This window comes from Gigantopelta aegis, chromosome 9, assembly GCF_016097555.1.
Source record: "Gigantopelta aegis isolate Gae_Host chromosome 9, Gae_host_genome, whole genome shotgun sequence".
Classification (NCBI taxonomy): Eukaryota; Metazoa; Mollusca; class Gastropoda; order Neomphalida; family Peltospiridae; genus Gigantopelta; species Gigantopelta aegis.
This window is the reverse complement of record NC_054707.1, coordinates 81,299,092-81,319,271: the sequence shown is the minus strand read 5'-3', so window position 1 is coordinate 81,319,271 and position 20,180 is coordinate 81,299,092. Positions and strand designations below refer to the sequence as shown.

The window sequence follows — 20,180 nt, the reverse complement described above, 5'->3', positions numbered from 1 at the left end:
ATAAGTTATTTATTTCTGAGCAGACTGTTTTCACAACTGAACACAAAAAATAGTAGTTTTGTTATTTCCAAAATACTTTTACTTTTTTTTTTTTTTTACGTCAACTAAACTGAAATTATTCACACAAAAAAACATCTTCATAGAGGGATGGGACGGACTAAAACTCTTTTTTTTTTTTTTTCTTAAAATTATCGATATCGGGTCCACTTGACTAGTAGAATTCAAGAGTTATTTATCGTCTTTTCTACTACATCACAAGTATTAGAACATACAGAGTAGCAAAATAATTCGCACGAAAAGCTAAAGAACAAACCAAGAATAAAAGTTGTAAATTAGTGGTAAGCTGTCTCCACGACCATTTTCATTGTTTTCATTGTTTTTAGTGTTCTACGGAAGTGATGTTTTAATACTTTTATGGGGCATTTTCGTAATTATTGATTTACATATCGGTGTAAAATATTATTGCAATGAATTAAGAAAGCATTTAATTGTGGAATTTGAAATTTTAGTGTATGGTCTGGCACAGCACTTTAATAGCAAGGAATCTTTTATATGCACCATCCCACAGGCAGAATAGCACATATGAACGCCTTTGATATAGTCGTGAGGCACTGGCTGGGATGAGAAATAGCCCAGTGGGCCTACCGATGGGGATCGATCCTAGACCGACCACAAATCAGGCAAGTGCTTTATCACTGGGCTACATCCCACCCTTGCAAGCTAGAAAAGAAAAACAAAAAACCCAACAAATTGGACTGCTCTCATCTTTGCAACCTTAAAACCTCTGAGAATTGTAAATTTGTGTAATATTAACATTTGTGGCTTACCTAAAAGAAACTTAGGTAACCCATTTTAAACATATAAAAAGAAAAAGAAAAAACCCAACAAATTGGACTGCTCTCATCTTTACAACCTTAAAACCTCTAAGAATTGTAAATTTGTGTAATATTAACATTTGTGGCTTACCTAAAAGAAACTTGGGTAACCCATTTTAAACATATAAAAAAAAAGTAAAAAAAAAAGTCTTAAATTGAATGCATGAATGAAAAATGGGTTATGAAAACGTCTACTTGCACAAACAATGCACAATCTAAATGATCTCTTGTACATTCTTCATAAGCACATACAGAATGATGTTATATAGCCGACACCATGCAAGCATTTTATATCTCACCATAGTGTTTGCCCATTCTAGAATGTCCTGCTCTAGAATCATAGTCTTGTCGCCACCAGCTGCCAACTTGGCAAGAATGTGTAGAGTATACGCTCGCATCAGCTGCCAGATTAGTGCTGAAGTAAACAAACGAGGTAAAGAATGTGTAGAGTATACGCTCGCATCAGCTGCCAGATTAGTGCTGAAGTAAACAAACGAGGTAAAGAATGTGTAGAGTACACGCTCGCATCAGCTGCCAGATTAGTGCTGAAGTAAACAAACGAGGTAAAAGTTTGTTTTTGTTTAACACCACCACTAGAACACACAGATTTATCAATCATTGGCTTATGAATGTCAAACATTTGGTAATTTTGACAAAATCTTAAGAGAGGAAACCTGCTACATTTTTCAATTAGTAACAAGGGATCTTTTATATGCACCATCCCACAGACAGGATAGCATATATCATGGCTTTTGATATACCAGTTGTGCACCAACTACGAGAAATAGCCCACGGAGCACTTTACTACTGAGTTAAGACAAACTCTAACACAAATAAAACAAAAATCTAGTTTAGCTAAAGATATATAGTCAATGCCATCAAAAAGGTAACACAAAATTGAGAAACTGTGTCTGTAAAATGTGCCCATCATATTGATCAGTTCAACTCAATTCTAAATTTTTTAAAATACAAGACGTTTTAAAAAAATATCAAATCCAGGTTATACTGTGTATTACCAAGTGTTAGCGTTGGATTCCCTTCGAGAATGTCCGTTCCTCCAATGCCAACAAGGGAAAACCCAAAAGCCTTGGCAAGCTCAACTGCATAATTACAGTTTTCTGAAAGATAAGAAAAATACGATAAAAAAACCAATTTACATATTGGCATACATTCTATATACAGAACTTCAAAAACAAAATTTCCAGTCTATACCCTTACTTCATTAAGTCAAGCCTACATACACACGAAACAAGCTTCCATTTTGTATGAAGTTTCTGTTCAAATTGAAATTATTATTTGTCAAGAATATTAGCAAGTGACATATTAAGCTTTAAGAAACTAATGCAATGACTCAGTTTTAATTTTACAACTGTATTAAGCTATTAGACACTATTGCACTGACTCAGTTTTAATTTTACAAAAGTATTAAGTTATCAGACATCACTGCACTGACTCAGTTTTAATTTTACAACTGTATTAATCTATTAGACACCACTGCACTGACTCAGTTTTAATTTTACAACTGTATTAAGCTATTAGACACCACTGCACTGACCCAGTTTCAATTTTACAACTGTATTAATCTATTAGACACCATTGCACTGACCCAGTTTCAATTTTACAACTGTATTAATCTATTAGACACCACTGCACTGACCCAGTTTCAACTGTATTAAGCTATTAGACACCACTGCACTGACCCAGTTTCAACTGTATTAAGCTATTAGACACCATTGCACTGACCCAGTTTCAACTTTACAACTGTATTAAGCTATTAGACACCACTGCACTGACCCAGTTTCAATTTTACAACTATTAAGCTATTAGACACCAATGCACTGACCCAGTTTCAATTTTACAACTGTATTAAGCTATTAGACACCATTGCACTGACCCAGTTTCAATTTTACAACTGTATTAAGCTATTAGACACCATTGCACTGACCCAGTTTCAATTTAACAACTGTATTAAGCTATTAGACACCACTGCACTGACCCAGTTTTAATTTTACAACTGTATTAAGCTATTAGACACCACTGCACTGACCCAGTTTCAACTGTATTAAGCTATTAGACACCACTGCACTGACCCAGTTTCAATTTTACAACTATTAAGCTATTAGACACCAATGCACTGACCCAGTTTCAATTTTACAACTGTATTAAACTATTAGACACCATTGCACTGACCTAGTTTCAATTTTACAACTGTATTAAGCTATTAGACACCATTGCACTGACCCAGTTTCAATTTTACAACTGTATTAAGCTATTAGACACCACTGCACTGACCCAGTTTCAACTGTATTAAGCTATTAGACACCAATGCACTAACCCAGTTTCAATTTTACAACTATTAAGCTATTAGACACCAATGCACTGACCCAGTTTCAATTTTACAACTGTATTAAGCTATTAGACACCACTGCACTGACCCAGTTTAAACTGTATTAAGCTATTAGACACCACTGCATTGACCCAGTTTCAATTTTACAACTGTATTAAGCTATCAGACACCACTGCACTGACCCAGTTTCAATTTTACAACTGTATTAAGCTATCAGACACCACTGCACTGACTCAGTTTTAATTTTACAACTGTATTAATCTATTAGACACCACTGCACTGACCCAGTTTCAATTTTACAACTGTATTAAGCTATTAGACACCACTGCACTGACCCAGTTTCAATTTTACAACTGTATTAATCTATTAGACACCATTGCACTGACCCAGTTTCAATTTTACAACTGTATTAATCTATTAGACACCACTGCACTGACCCAGTTTCAACTGTATTAAGCTATTAGACACCATTGCACTGACCCAGTTTCAACTTTACAACTGTATTAAGCTATTAGACACCACTGCACTGACCCAGTTTCAATTTTACAACTATTAAGCTATTAGACACCAATGCACTGACCCAGTTTCAATTTTACAACTGTATTAAGCTATTAGACACCATTGCACTGACCTAGTTTCAATTTTACAACTGTATTAAGCTATTAGACACCATTGCACTGACCCAGTTTCAATTTTACAACTGTATTAAGCTATTAGACACCACTGCACTGACCCAGTTTTAATTTTACAACTGTATTAATCTATTAGACACCACTGCACTGACCCAGTTTCAACTTTACAACTGTATTAATCTATTAGACACCACTGCACTGACCCAGTTTCAATTTTACAACTATTTAGCTATTAGACACCAATGCACTGACCCAGTTTCAATTTTACAACTGTATTAAGCTATTAGACACCATTGCAATGACCCAGTTTCAATTTTACAACTGTATTAAGCTATTAGACACCATTGCACTGACCCAGTTTCAATTTTACAACTATTAAGCTATTAGATACCAATGCACTGACCCAGTTTCAATTTTACAACTGTATTAATCTATTAGACACCACTGCACTGACCCAGTTTCAACTGTATTAAGCTATTAGACACCACTGCACTGACCCAGTTTCAACTTTACAACTGTATTAATCTATTAGACACCACTGCACTGACTCAGTTTTAATTTTACAACTGTATTAAGCTATTAGACACCATTGCACTATCTCAGTTTCAATTTAATTTTACAACTGTATTAAGCTATTAGACACCATTGCACTATCTCAGTTTCAATTTTACAACTGTATTAAGCTATTAGACACCATTGCACTGACCCAGTTTTAATTTTACAACTGTATTAAGCTATTAGACACCACTGCACTGACCCAGTTTCAACTGTATTAAGCTATTAGACACCACTGCACTGACCCAGTTTCAATTTTACAACTATTAAGCTATTAGACACCAATGCACTGACCCAGTTTCAATTTTACAACTGTATTAAGCTATTAGACACCATTGCACTGACCTAGTTTCAATTTTACAACTGTATTAAGCTATTAGACACCACTGCACTGACCCAGTTTCAATTTTACAACTGTATTAAGCTATTAGACACCACTGCACTGACCCAGTTTCAACTGTATTAAGCTATTAGACACCAATGCACTAACCCAGTTTCAATTTTACAACTATTAAGCTATTAGACACCAATGCACTGACCCAGTTTCAATTTTACAACTGTATTAAGCTATTAGACACCACTGCACTGACCCAGTTTAAACTGTATTAAGCTATTAGACACCACTGCACTGACCCAGTTTCAATTTTACAACTGTATTAAGCTATCAGACACCACTGCACTGACTCAGTTTTAATTTTACAACTGTATTAATCTATTAGACACCACTGCACTGACTCAGTTTTAATTTTACAACTGTATTAAGCTATTAGACACCACTGCACTGACCCAGTTTCAATTTTACAACTGTATTAATCTATTAGACACCACTGCACTGACCCAGTTTCAACTGTATTAAGCTATTAGACACCATTGCACTGACCCAGTTTCAACTTTACAACTGTATTAAGATATTAGACACCACTGCACTGACCCAGTTTCAATTTTACAACTATTAAGCTATTAGACACCAATGCACTGACCCAGTTTCAATTTTACAACTGTATTAAGCTATTAGACACCATTGCACTGACCTAGTTTCAATTTTACAACTGTATTAAGCTATTAGACACCACTGCACTGACCCAGTTTCAATTTTACAACTGTATTAAGCTATTAGACACCACTGCACTGACCCAGTTTCAACTGTATTAAGCTATTAGACACCATTGCACTGACCCAGTTTCAATTTTACAACTATTTAGCTATTAGACACCAATGCACTGACCCAGTTTCAATTTTACAACTGTATTAAGCTATTAGACACCATTGCACTGACCCAGTTTCAATTTTACAACTGTATTAAGCTATTAGACACCATTGCACTGACCCAGTTTCAATTTTACAACTATTAAGCTATTAGATACCAATGCACTGACCCAGTTTCAATTTTACAACTGTATTAATCAATTTTACAAGTATTAATGTATTAGACACCACTGCACTGACCCAGTTTCAACTGTATTAAGCTATTAGACACCATTGCACTGACCCAGTTTCAACTTTACAACTGTATTAATCTATTAGACACCACTGCACTGACTCAGTTTTAATTTTACAACTGTATTAAGCTATTAGACACCATTGCACTATCTCAGTTTCAATTTTACAACTGTATTAAGCTATTAGACACCATTGCACTGACCCAGTTTTAATTTTACAACTGTATTAAGCTATTAGACACCACTGCACTGACCCAGTTTCAACTGTATTAAGCTATTAGACACCACTGCACTGACCCAGTTTCAATTTTACAACTATTAAGCTATTAGACACCAATGCACTGACCCAGTTTCAATTTTACAACTGTATTAAGCTATTAGACACCATTGCACTGACCTAGTTTCAATTTTACAACTGTATTAAGCTATTAGACACCATTGCACTGACCCAGTTTCAATTTTACAACTGTATTAAGCTATTAGACACCACTGCACTGACCCAGTTTCAACTGTATTAAGCTATTAGACACCAATGCACTAACCCAGTTTCAATTTTACAACTATTAAGCTATTAGACACCAATGCACTGACCCAGTTTCAATTTTACAACTGTATTAAGCTATTAGACACCATTGCACTGACCCAGTTTTAATTTTACAACTGTATTAAGCTATTAGACACCACTGCACTGACCCAGTTTCAACTGTATTAAGCTATTAGACACCACTGCACTGACCCAGTTTCAATTTTACAACTATTAAGCTATTAGACACCAATGCACTGACCCAGTTTCAATTTTACAACTGTATTAAGCTATTAGACACCATTGCACTGACCTAGTTTCAATTTTACAACTGTATTAAGCTATTAGACACCATTGCACTGACCCAGTTTCAATTTTACAACTGTATTAAGCTATTAGACACCACTGCACTGACCCAGTTTCAACTGTATTAAGCTATTAGACACCAATGCACTAACCCAGTTTCAATTTTACAACTATTAAGCTATTAGACACCAATGCACTGACCCAGTTTCAATTTTACAACTGTATTAAGCTATTAGACACCACTGCACTGACCCAGTTTAAACTGTATTAAGCTATTAGACACCACTGCACTGACCCAGTTTCAATTTTACAACTATTAAGCTATTAGACACCAATGCACTGACCCAGTTTCAATTTTACAACTGTATTAAGCTATTAGACACCATTGCACTGACCTAGTTTCAATTTTACAACTGTATTAAGCTATTAGACACCATTGCACTGACCCAGTTTCAATTTTACAACTGTATTAAGCTATTAGACACCACTGCACTGACCCAGTTTCAACTGTATTAAGCTATTAGACACCAATGCACTAACCCAGTTTCAATTTTACAACTATTAAGCTATTAGACACCAATGCACTGACCCAGTTTCAATTTTACAACTGTATTAAGCTATTAGACACCATTGCACTGACCCAGTTTTAATTTTACAACTGTATTAAGCTATTAGACACCACTGCACTGACCCAGTTTCAACTGTATTAAGCTATTAGACACCACTGCACTGACCCAGTTTCAATTTTACAACTATTAAGCTATTAGACACCAATGCACTGACCCAGTTTCAATTTTACAACTGTATTAAGCTATTAGACACCATTGCACTGACCTAGTTTCAATTTTACAACTGTATTAAGCTATTAGACACCATTGCACTGACCCAGTTTCAATTTTACAACTGTATTAAGCTATTAGACACCACTGCACTGACCCAGTTTCAACTGTATTAAGCTATTAGACACCAATGCACTAACCCAGTTTCAATTTTACAACTATTAAGCTATTAGACACCAATGCACTGACCCAGTTTCAATTTTACAACTGTATTAAGCTATTAGACACCACTGCACTGACCCAGTTTAAACTGTATTAAGCTATTAGACACCACTGCACTAACCCAGTTTCAATTTTACAACTGTATTAAGCTATCAGACACCACTGCACTGACCCAGTTTCAATTTTACAACTGTATTAAGCTATCAGACACCACTGCACTGACTCAGTTTTAATTTTACAACTGTATTAATCTATTAGACACCACTGCACTGACTCAGTTTTAATTTTACAACTGTATTAAGCTATTAGACACCACTGCACTGACCCAGTTTCAATTTTACAACTGTATTAATCTATTAGACACCATTGCACTGACCCAGTTTCAATTTTACAACTGTATTAATCTATTAGACACCACTGCACTGACCCAGTTTCAACTGTATTAAGCTATTAGACACCATTGCACTGACCCAGTTTCAACTTTACAACTGTATTAAGCTATTAGACACCACTGCACTGACCCAGTTTCAATTTTACAACTATTAAGCTATTAGACACCAATGCACTGACCCAGTTTCAATTTTACAACTGTATTAAGCTATTAGACACCATTGCACTGACCCAGTTTCAATTTTACAACTGTATTAAGCTATTAGACACCATTGCACTGACCTAGTTTCAATTTTACAACTGTATTAAGCTATTAGACACCACTGCACTGACCCAGTTTTAATTTTACAACTGTATTAATCTATTAGACACCACTGCACTGACCCAGTTTCAACTGTATTAAGCTATTAGACACCATTGCACTGACCCAGTTTCAATTTTACAACTATTTAGCTATTAGACACCAATGCACTGACCCAGTTTCAATTTTACAACTGTATTAAGCTATTAGACACCATTGCACTGACCCAGTTTCAATTTTACAACTGTATTAAGCTATTAGACACCATTGCACTGACCCAGTTTCAATTTTACAACTATTAAGCTATTAGATACCAATGCACTGACCCAGTTTCAATTTTACAACTGTATTAATCTATTAGACACCACTGCACTGACCCAGTTTCAACTGTATTAAGCTATTAGACACCATTGCACTGACCCAGTTTCAACTTTACAACTGTATTAATCTATTAGACACCACTGCACTGACTCAGTTTTAATTTTACAACTGTATTAAGCTATTAGACACCATTGCACTATCTCAGTTTCAATTTTACAACTGTATTAAGCTATTAGACACCATTGCACTGACCCAGTTTTAATTTTACAACTGTATTAAGCTATTAGACACCACTGCACTGACCCAGTTTCAACTGTATTAAGCTATTAGACACCACTGCACTGACCCAGTTTCAATTTTACAACTATTAAGCTATTAGACACCAATGCACTGACCCAGTTTCAATTTTACAACTGTATTAAGCTATTAGACACCATTGCACTGACCTAGTTTCAATTTTACAACTGTATTAAGCTATTAGACACCATTGCACTGACCCAGTTTCAATTTTACAACTGTATTAAGCTATTAGACACCACTGCACTGACCCAGTTTCAACTGTATTAAGCTATTAGACACCAATGCACTAACCCAGTTTCAATTTTACAACTATTAAGCTATTAGACACCAATGCACTGACCCAGTTTCAATTTTACAACTGTATTAAGCTATTAGACACCACTGCACTGACCCAGTTTAAACTGTATTAAGCTATTAGACACCACTGCACTGACCCAGTTTCAATTTTACAACTGTATTAAGCTATCAGACACCACTGCACACTGACCCAGTTTTAATGTTACAACTGTATTAAGCTATCAGACACCATTGCACTGACCCAGTTTCAATTTTACAACTGTATTAAGCTATTAGACACCATTGCACTGACCCAGTTTCAATTTTACAACTGTATTAAGCTATTAGACACCACTGCAATGACCCAGTTTCAACTGTATTAAGCTATTAGACACCAATGCACTGACCCAGTTTCAATTTTACAACTATTAAGCTATTAAGACACCAATGCACTGACCTAGTTTCAATTTTACAACTGTATTAAGCTATTAGACACCACTGCACTGACCCAGTTTAAACTGTATTAAGCTATTAGACACCACTGCACTGACCCAGTTTAAACTGTATTAAGCTATTAGACACCACTGCACTGACCCAGTTTCAATTTTACAACTGTATTAAGCTATCAGACACCACTGCACACTGACCCAGTTTCAATTTTACAACTGTATTAAGCTATCAGACACCATTGCACTGACCCAGTTTCAATTTTACAACTGTATTAAGCTATTAGACACCATTGCACTGACCCAGTTTCAATTTTACAACTGTATTAAGCTATCAGACACCACTGCACTGACCCAGTTTCAATTTTACAAATGCATTAATCTATTAGACACCATTGCACTGACCCAGTTTCTGGAAGTTGGCTTTGATTTTGCTGAATTTCTGGATGACCCTCGACCAGTTGACGGAGCCTGGTTTGATTATCTCGAACAGTTGAAAGATGATGAGGCCGTCCTGGAGGTCGCTGTACAGGTACGAGACAAACGGCTTCACGCCCAGACTGTTCATCCAGTTCCGATAAGCTGCAGGAAAATAGCATGACAAACATTAAAAAGGTTGATTTGTTTAACAGGTACAGATACAAGACAAACGGCTTCACACCCAGACTGTTCATCCAGTTCCGATAAGCTGCAGGAAAATAGCATGACAAACATTAAAAAGGTTGATTTGTTTAACAGGTACAGATACAAGACAAACGGCTTTACACCCAGTCTGGTCATCCAGTTCCGATAAGCTGCAGGAAAATAGCATGACAAACATTAAAAAGGTTGATTTGTTTAACAGGTACAGGTACAAGACAAATGGCTTTACACCCAGTCTGGTCATCCAGTTCCGATAAGCTGCAGGAAAATAGCATGACAAACATTAAAAAGGTTGATTTGTTTAACAGGTACAGATACAAGACAAACGGCTTTACACCCAGACTGTTCATCCAGTTCCGATAAGCTGCAGGAAAATAGCATGACAAACATTAAAAAGGTTGATTTGTTTAACAGGTACAGATACAAGACAAATGGCTTTACACCCAGTCTGGTCATCCAGTTCCGATAAGCTGCAGGAAAATAGCATGACAAACATTAAAAAGGTTGATTTGTTTAACAGGTACAGGTACAAGACAAACGGCTTTACACCCAGACTGGTCATCCAGTTCCGATAAGCTGCAGGAAAATAGCATGACAAACATTAAAAAGGTTGATTTGTTTAACAGGTACAGATACAAGACAAATGGCTTTACACCCAGTCTGGTCATCCAGTTCCGATAAGCTGCAGGAAAATAGCATGACAAACATTAAAAAGGTTGATTTGTTTAACAGGTACAGGTACAAGACAAACGGCTTTACACCCAGACTGGTCATCTAGTTCCGATAAGCTGCAGGAAAATAGCATGACAAACATTAAAAAGGTTATTTGTTTAACAGGTACAGATACAAGACAAACGGCTTTACACCCAGACTGGTCATCTAGTTCCGATAAGCTGCAGGAAAATAGCATGACAAACATTAAAAAGGTTGATTTGTTTAACGACACCAGAGAACTCGAATTTAAGAATTTGCCGTCTATGGGCTGTTTCACACACGGCAATTTTGAATAAATATGACTGAAAAGGTTAGTTTGTTGCATGCAGACATATTTCAAATGTAAAGTTTTTAAACAATGGCAGATAATGAATACCAGATTATATTCATTTTGCTGCTGCTGAGGTGTTTTATTGACGGCAGTAACTTTTATCCAGTGACACAAAAGTGCTGCCAGTGATGCTCCCGACCCCCACAAACAAGATAGCACATACCATGGTCTTTGAATTACCAGTCATGGTGCTGTGGCTGGAACAAGAAATAGCTCAATGAGCCCACCGATGGTAAAAAAACAATAAGTGACACTGGCTGAGACAGTGGGGAAATACCAAAGGGTAGTGAGGAGAATTGATCCTATAACCTATCATACTTAAGTTGAGTGCACTACCACTGAGCTTTTAGCCCTCGAAAGATAGGTCAGGTCTCATATCGGTCATGTTCTGAGGATTTCCTGTTAACTGATGAATCATTTGCGATCACATTTTTGTTTGCAATGAATGGGTTTTCTGGACTACGTTTATCGTATTTCTTATGGTGCTAAAAATTCTTACTGACACCACGACTGATCACACAATGAGAACGTCCATTAAGAAGAGAATAACAATGGTTTACTTTTCTCCTCCCTCGTCTCCTCGATGATATCCATCTCGGCATAATCATCGGGTTTCTCCAGGGCTGGGTAATTGTTAAACAGATTGGCAACGAACGCAAGGTTCAGTTTCTGGTTGCCTTTCACCACATCCTTGGGTCCAATGAAAGATCGACAATCAAGTTTTTCTGATTCCTGCAACATCAGTTCAGCTCTGCTTTCTAATTCTTGTTCCTGAAAAGAAGAAAAATATTTATGTACAAACTGAAACAAAATCACAGGAAAAGAAACGAAAGAAGTATTTATTTAATGGTTCCTCAGCAGAACTTAAACTAAGTAGCGGCCCATTTGGAGTCTGACATATTGTTATTTTGACTCATATATGGTGCACATCGTTTTTTCGGTTCATACTTACATAAACCCCAAAATAATTGCAGTCAATTCTTAAACAGCCTGCCTCATGGAATATTAATAAATAATATGTAAAAAAAACCCACAAAAAAAACATTTTATCAATAAAACTTTAAAAAAATAAAATACTGCTCCAATTATGAATAAAGTGATAGTAAAACGGCTCAGCAGAAACCAGAGAAATACAAGGACAGGAACAGTGTTTGGATAGTATTAAACATTCCAGAAAAATATTGAAGGTTTTCACCCCTCTAGAGAAAACAATGTATAACAGGACTGACAACCATTAGTAGTAGTGGTGTATAGTAGGTAGTTACAAGTGCCTCTTAACAATCCCAGAAGAAACTACTGAACACTCCTAAGTGGTCAGACTAAGCACACAACTAAAGCTGATGGGAAATGGTAGGTACGTGGCATGCAGAGCCACTAGAAACAAGTACATGTTGTGGTTGGAGAGACAAGGACTGGGATGTAGAGGTGAACAGCAAAAGAAGTTGAAAGATAGGAGCTGCTGCCAGATTGGGAAGAAATGAGATGGACGTCAAAGGAGAAAAAGGAAAGGGGGCAGTGGGAGAAAAAAGAAGAAAAAGAAAAAGAAAAAAAGAAGAAAGGCAAAAAAAAAAAAACCCAAAAAGACAACATAAAAAGACAGAATTTTTAACAACTGGACAGAACATAATAACCCATAATTATAATGAGCTTTTGCATAGACTACCACCGTTTGTTAGAGGGAGAAGAACAGTCCTGGCCTTACCACCATGGCATTAGTGTGGACACCTTTTTCTCGCGGTGCTATTTGGTGCAACAGATAGGTGTAAGCCTCGGAATCCTGGAACATCAACACATTTAAGATCAACATTTCAGTAGAAAACAAAAACAAAACTTTTTTGTAGGTAGATTTACTTAAAACAATTCAATAAAAACACTAAAAATCTTTATAGCTGTTGGATATAATCTCAATATTTCTGTAGAAAAAACCTCATCTTTTATAGCCAACAAAAACAATAAAAACATAAAAATAGATGTACTATTACATTTACTTAATATACAATTGTAGTAAAAAATCAAATTACCCCGACATTTTGTTTTTAAAATCTTGATTAGTAATATTTCTAGTGAATTGAAAATTGATTAGCAACTACTGTTTAATGTTTTAAAATTGTGTAGCTATCCCTGAAACTTACACAGCTAATTGCGACGTGATACTGAACAAAATGTTCTCTGCCAACAGGTGCATATACAATCAAAATTTTAAAGTAAAAATTCTTAATAGCAGATAGATTTATGGAATATTAAGACACATTTGTCGATTCCTCAAAATGGAAAAAGAAAACAAAGCTTTCCACTTACCTTTATGTCTTCGGAGAAATTGCTGATCTGTCGGTCTGTCTCTGGGGCATTGGCCAGGTGATAGTTGACCCACCGGAGAAGAATCTGCTCGGGGGACAACTTTCTAAGATCCTCGATCGTCTCCCCTTCCATGAGCAGTCGAACCAAGCCAGGGTGATGTTGAAGATCTATGTCGCTTAGCAAACCAATCTACAAGAAAGAAAGAAAGCAAACAAAATCAGAACTGCAGAAATTACTGATTGATGTATTGTTAACTTCATTTATTTATACTTATTTCCATATTTATATTCAATTAAGGTTCAAGCATGCTGTCCTGGGCACACCTCAGCTATCTGGGCTGTCTGTCCAGGACAGTGGGCAAGTTCTTTGTGGTCTTGCACATACCCGTTAAATCACTAAAACTCACTCTGGGTGGGAGCCGGTACCTGGCTTTGATCCCAGTACCTACCAGCCTTATGTTCGATGGCTTAATCACAACACCACCGAGGCCGGTGATTGTTTTACAAACTCGGATTTAGTACCAGCCTCGGTGATATAGGCTAAGCAATCAGAATTAAAGCTTGAAGGTACATGGGTTTTCATCGCGGTACCGGGTCCCACTCAAAATCAGTGTTTAATGGCTCAATCAGGTTGTTTAAAGCCACTAGCCCAACTTCTTTATCACTAATCACTGTCATGTCGCTGTCATCGAAAAACAATTCACTTAATGTTTCAACCCTCACTGGATATGAGCAAGAAAATAAAGTCAAGATGACTTAATTTTTTAATTTTTTTTTAGTTTAAGCAACTATTAAAAACCATTGACAGAATACCCATTTCTCCTTCATTGTTAACATATATTCTGGGGTTTTTTCCCTTCAATGTAACATTTTCTCTGGTTAATTAGTAGATAAAATATTCTCATTTTATGTTTGAGGTAGGTTACTGTGGATTTAATACAGCTAAATGTCATTTAAAACCAAAGATGTTGTTATTCCCTCAATGACTTTATTGTCCACTTGACTGAATTAGGCAGCTTTTGCACAGTGCTACATAAATCTATCTGACCCTCCATGGCTAGTCGATTTCTAAATACGCTTCATGTCACAACTCAGGTTCTACAATTACCCACATCATAACTAATTGTTTTCACAATTCTGTTGAATTACTTGTTCCCCAAGTTGCCACTTCACGTTGAATCATCCTTTTCAAAAAACGTTTTGTTTTTTAAATTAATACTTTTTAACTTCATATTTAGGGTTAAGTTGTTACATTTTGTCCCTTGGGTTGGAATTACCTTTTCTCAGGTAAATAGAACAGAGCTATCCCATGAAAGAAAGCCATGTAAGAAATTTCTATCCTACAAAGGATATCATGCGCACTCATTTAAGATGGCGTCATTGGTAAAATATGACATCATATTAATGTGAGATCATGATGTGACATCATCAGACACATTTTAAAATTAATATTTTGTTATTAAAACCTGAATTATAAAAGCTCTCTCGTTAATTTGTAGTGTTAAATCGTGAAACAAACATAATAAATATGATAGTGTAGTTTATTTTTAAGATAAACTGATCAAATAAAAAAGTTACTTGTTCAGCCATCTTTGTCTATTCGTGTAAAATAATGGTTTATTTACTGAATGAATGAGAGAAAAAGACTATCATATGCAGTCATGTGGGATAGAAAAAGTACACCCTCGGTGGAGAAAATTTCGATCATGGGACTCAGAAAGCTTTCGTCCCAGGTCAAAATTTGCACCACCGAAGGTGTACTTTTTCTATCCCACATATGATGGAGTCTTATAATCTGTACCTCACAAGGTTGACAGATTCTATTACTCTTACCCTGATGATCTGCCACAGAAGGCCTAGCACCAAGTGAGGTTTCCCCTGGTGTAAATCATCAGCACCGATGTTCACTATACTGCAGCCGATGGAGGACGCGGAGTTGAGCGCCAACATCAGGTTCTCATGTTTCTTGTACACACTCAGGTTTGACTTGTTGATCGTCCGCTCGTCAATTGTGTTTGGGGCTGCTTGGTTGATTAGTTTGCTAAAAAAAAAAAAAGAGGATTGTTTGTCATTTCAAATTGTCCGCATTCTACAGTTGTATAATACTGTAAGATAGAAATCAAAAGCTGTGCATGAACCGGATTATCACAAATCATACTGAAGGGTGAGACGTAGCCCAGTGGTAAAGCACTTGCTTGATGCGCGGTCGGTTTTCGATCGATCCCTGTCAGTGGGCCCATTGGGCTATTTCTCGCTCCAGCCAGTGCACCATGACTGGTAAATCAAAGGCCGTGGTATGTGCTATCCTGTCTATGGGATGGTGCATATAAAAGATCCCTTGCTGCTAATTGAAAAGAGTAACCCATGAAGTGTCGACAGAGGGTTTCCTCTCTCAGTATCTGTGTGGTCCTTAACCATATGTCTGACGCCATATAACTGTAAATAAAATGTGTTGAGTGCGTCGTTAAATAAAACATTTCCTTCCTTCCTTCCATTACCTCCTGCTACTTAATTAGGCTGTAGATGTTGAGTTATTCCTTTATTTAGGTATTGTCGGTTATTTCTTTTATATTCATCAGGGTATGAACAAAATAAATCATCCGCAAACTGTGAATTGGTGAAGCTGTTCTCACATAAGTCTGCGGACATTTTTGTTTGTTTCATACCTAGATGAACATAAAAGAAATAACCGACAATAGTTATAATTAAATTTGAATCATATTTGCTCATATCAACACTAAAAGTTCATACTTTATTTGGTCCACAAACAGTAATGCTCAATAAGACAACTTGCCTATATAAAATGATGTCATCAGATGACATACCCTGACAGCATAATTTTAACGTGCGAGAAATGAACAAACTACTGTGGCTACGTCTGGACCAATCGGATGACATTATAGTGTACTGAATGTAATGGGAATTTAATTATTAGCTCATAGCACTTAGATTAATTGTCTACAAAACAACACAGGGGAAACAAAAGAATGTTAATCAACGGCATTTCCAATGCCAGCTATTACAAGATTGTTGTTGTTACTGCATCTGTTGCTTTCAATCGTATGAACCACTTCCTCTCAGATAACCGTAACACAATGGAATGAATGAATGAATGAATGAATGAATGAATGAATGAATGTTTAACGACAACCACAGCATCGGCTATTGGGTGTCAAACTGTAACAGAATGCAATACTACCAGTATATAGTTGAAGAAACCTAGTGCTGAATGAATTACTCACAACACTAAAGAGTGAAAGCAGAAACCTGTTACCAAGACATGAGTGACACCAATCCTGGACGTTCTCCTAAACTTCCATTCATCTAAATAAGATTGCCAAGATTGGACTGAACTGTGGCTGGACATGGTAGGGAGTGGGGTTGATGGGATGTCGGAAGATAGGAGCTTTTTGGGGCCATAGGGTGTAGGCGGTTTGGCCTTAGGATTAGGGTAGGATCTGACCTCCCCTCTTCCCCGGCCCTCATGGGGTCACACCAATGTTCCTGATATGATTGGCAATTCTTTCTAAAAACTAATTAATTAACATTTCCTGTGCAGCTTGGACCAACCTTTCCTTCTAACCTCCTTGGGACCTAAATTTAAGTGAGTAGTGTGCCTGAAAATTTAATACATAATTATTTAGATCAGCCCATCAAAAATTGCACCATTTTTATATTTAAATTTTTTAATTTAGTCTAGTATAATTATTATAGATTTTATTTTTTAAAGGTGCAATAAAAAATTTAAACCCCCATTTCCGCCTTTATTCTTTTTGGATTAATAATCTAAATCGTAAAATTATTTTTAGTATGTAGGAATTTCCTGTCCCGAGTCGGGCCCCCAATCGCACTCAAAACATTGTATTTATGGTTATATGGCGTCAGACATATGGTTAAGGACCACAGAGATATTGAGAGAGGAAACCTGCTGTCGCCACTTCATGGGCTACCCTTTTCAATTAGCAGCAAGGGATCTTTTATATGCACCATCCCACAGACAGGGTAGTACATACCACGACCTGTGATATACCAGTCGTGGTGCACTGGCTGGAATGAGAAATAGCCCAATGGGCTCACTGACAGAGATTGATCCCACACCGACCGCGCATTGAGTGAGCGATGTACCACTGGGCTAACGTCTCGCCCCTGATTTGGGATGGGCGTGTTCGAAACCCTAGTGGTATATGAGCACGTTAAACCAGTTACCTACCTACCTACATGGGATGGGCGTGTTCAAAACCCTAGTGGTATATGAGCATGTTAAACCAGTTACCTACCTACATGGGATGGGCGTGTTCAAAACCCTAGTGGTATATGAGCATGTTAAACCAGTTACCTACCTACATGGGATGGGCGTGTTCAAAACCCTAGTGGTATATGAGCATGTTAAACCAGCTACCTACCTACATGGGATGGGCGTGTTCAAAACCCTAGTGGTATATGAGCATGTTAAACTAGTTACCTACCTACATGGGATGGGCGTGTTCAAAACCCTAGTGGTATATGAGCATGTTAAACCAGTTACCTACCTACATGGGATGGGCGTGTTCAAAACCCTAGTGGTATATGAGCATGTTAAACCAGCTACCTACCTACATGGGATGGGCGTGTTCAAAACCCTAGTGGTATATGAGCATGTTAAACTAGTTACCTACCTACATGGGATGGGCGTGTTCAAAACCCTAGTGGTATATGAGCATGTTAAACCAGTTACCTACCTACATGGGATGGGCGTGTTCAAAACCCTAGTGGTATATGAGCATGTTAAACCAGCTACCTACCTACATGGGATGGGCGTGTTCAAAACCCTAGTGGTATATGAGCATGTTAAACCAGTTACCTACCTACATGGGATGGGCGTGTTCAAAACCCTAGTGGTATATGAGCATGTTAAACCAGTTACCTACCTACATGGGATGGGCGTGTTCAAAACCCTAGTGGTATATGAGCATGTTAAACCAGTTACCTACCTACATGGGATGGGCGTGTTCAAAACCCTAGTGGTATATGAGCATGTTAAACCAGTTACCGTATTTGACCGGAAATAAGCCCATGTCTTTGAATAAGCCCCCCTCCGTTTTGATAGCATTTAAGAAATTAGGCCCTCATTCGTAAATAAGCCCACCCCCAACTTCGTCACCTTATAAATAACACGAAATTGCAAGTTTGCTCAAAGTTCATTTAAAAGGTCATACCTCCTGCAGATAATTAAACACAAATGTAACACAATATTTTACCACCAGTGAGATTTAGCAGTCTAACAATAACAGTGTGTAACATTGTTTTCAATTTCATGCCTGCAGTATTTCTTTGAAGTATCCAAGCCCAAGTATGAACTAAAAACCAATGTCTATTTTTACCACCACACTGGGTCCGCAGTTAATGCTAATTAAGCTAATACCATATTCTGATTGGCTAACATGACCTTAGATTGACAATATTTTTGTAGTGTAAGCTGGCTGCCTGTGTCAGAAACGTGTGTATCAAATTGAGTTTGTTGTTATGATGTTGTTTTAAGTCTTCTCAGTTAAATTTTGGATGTAAATAAACCTCACTGGTAAGTAATTTTAACATAGAAGGTGTGTTTCTGATAATTAGATACTAGTAAAAAACCCACAATTTAATTAATAAACAATTATTATTTATTAATAACAAATGGAACACTAATTAATAGATATGCTACTGAACGTTTTTTGTTTTCTTCCTAGTTCATTTAATTATTATTATTTATTTTAATTATAAAAAAAAATTCTCAACAAAACTGGCCCCTTGTCTGGGAATAAGCCCACCCCATGCTAAGCTCACAATGAGTTGTCTTGGCCCCCTGGGCTTATTTCCGGTCAAATACGGTACCTACCTACATGGGATGGGCGTGTTCGAAACCCTAGTGGTATATGAGCACGTTAAACCAGCTACCTACCTACATGGGATGGGCGTGTTCAAAACCCTAGTGGTATATGAGCATGTTAAACCAGCTACCTACCTACATGGGATGGGCGTGTTCGAAACCCTAGTGGTATATGAGCACGTTAACCTTCTGACTACTGCAGGCGAGATATCTCGCCCGATGTCACGTCAGTCGATATACTGTACACTGTATACAGTGCATTCCCCAATTCATATTTCCCGCAGTTTTGCACACGACACTCACCGGAAACGGAAATATAATTAAAGAAAAAAGATTTATTTTTCAAAATGGTGGTTTTTGTTTTGATTTTTTCAATTGAAAATACCTTGAAATTTTGAGTTCAAAAAGTGGTTTTCAGCAAGTATTTTCGCTTGACAACAATGGCGGCATGTCGTGGTAATTTTCAGGGATCGATAGCTGATTGTAACAGCTAATTTGATAATAAATTTGATCGTTTTACCAACAACGAAAATTACCAAATATTGCAATATGAATCGTAGTTCGGGTTTAAAAAAAAATTCTGGTCAGAAAACCACTTATCGGGAATAATGGACATAAATACTGGACAGCTGGCCA

General features: G+C 36.9%; 1 protein-coding gene across 2 annotated transcripts in view; it reads right to left on the bottom strand.

Moving 5' to 3' along the window:
- Positions 1–20,180, bottom strand: part of LOC121380923 (plastin-3-like) — a 69,647-nt gene that overhangs the window by 8,223 nt on the left and 41,244 nt on the right. For both annotated transcript variants that reach the window (XM_041509961.1, XM_041509960.1), the window contains exons 6-12: positions 15,530–15,737; positions 13,698–13,886; positions 13,102–13,176; positions 11,960–12,170; positions 10,118–10,294; positions 1,892–1,993; positions 1,175–1,290 (exon numbers count right to left, since the gene is read on the bottom strand). In XM_041509961.1, coding sequence (XP_041365895.1) covers positions 1,175–1,290; positions 1,892–1,993; positions 10,118–10,294; positions 11,960–12,170; positions 13,102–13,176; positions 13,698–13,886; positions 15,530–15,737 — 1,078 coding nt within the window. The remainder of the gene's footprint in view (positions 1–1,174; positions 1,291–1,891; positions 1,994–10,117; positions 10,295–11,959; positions 12,171–13,101; positions 13,177–13,697; positions 13,887–15,529; positions 15,738–20,180) is intronic.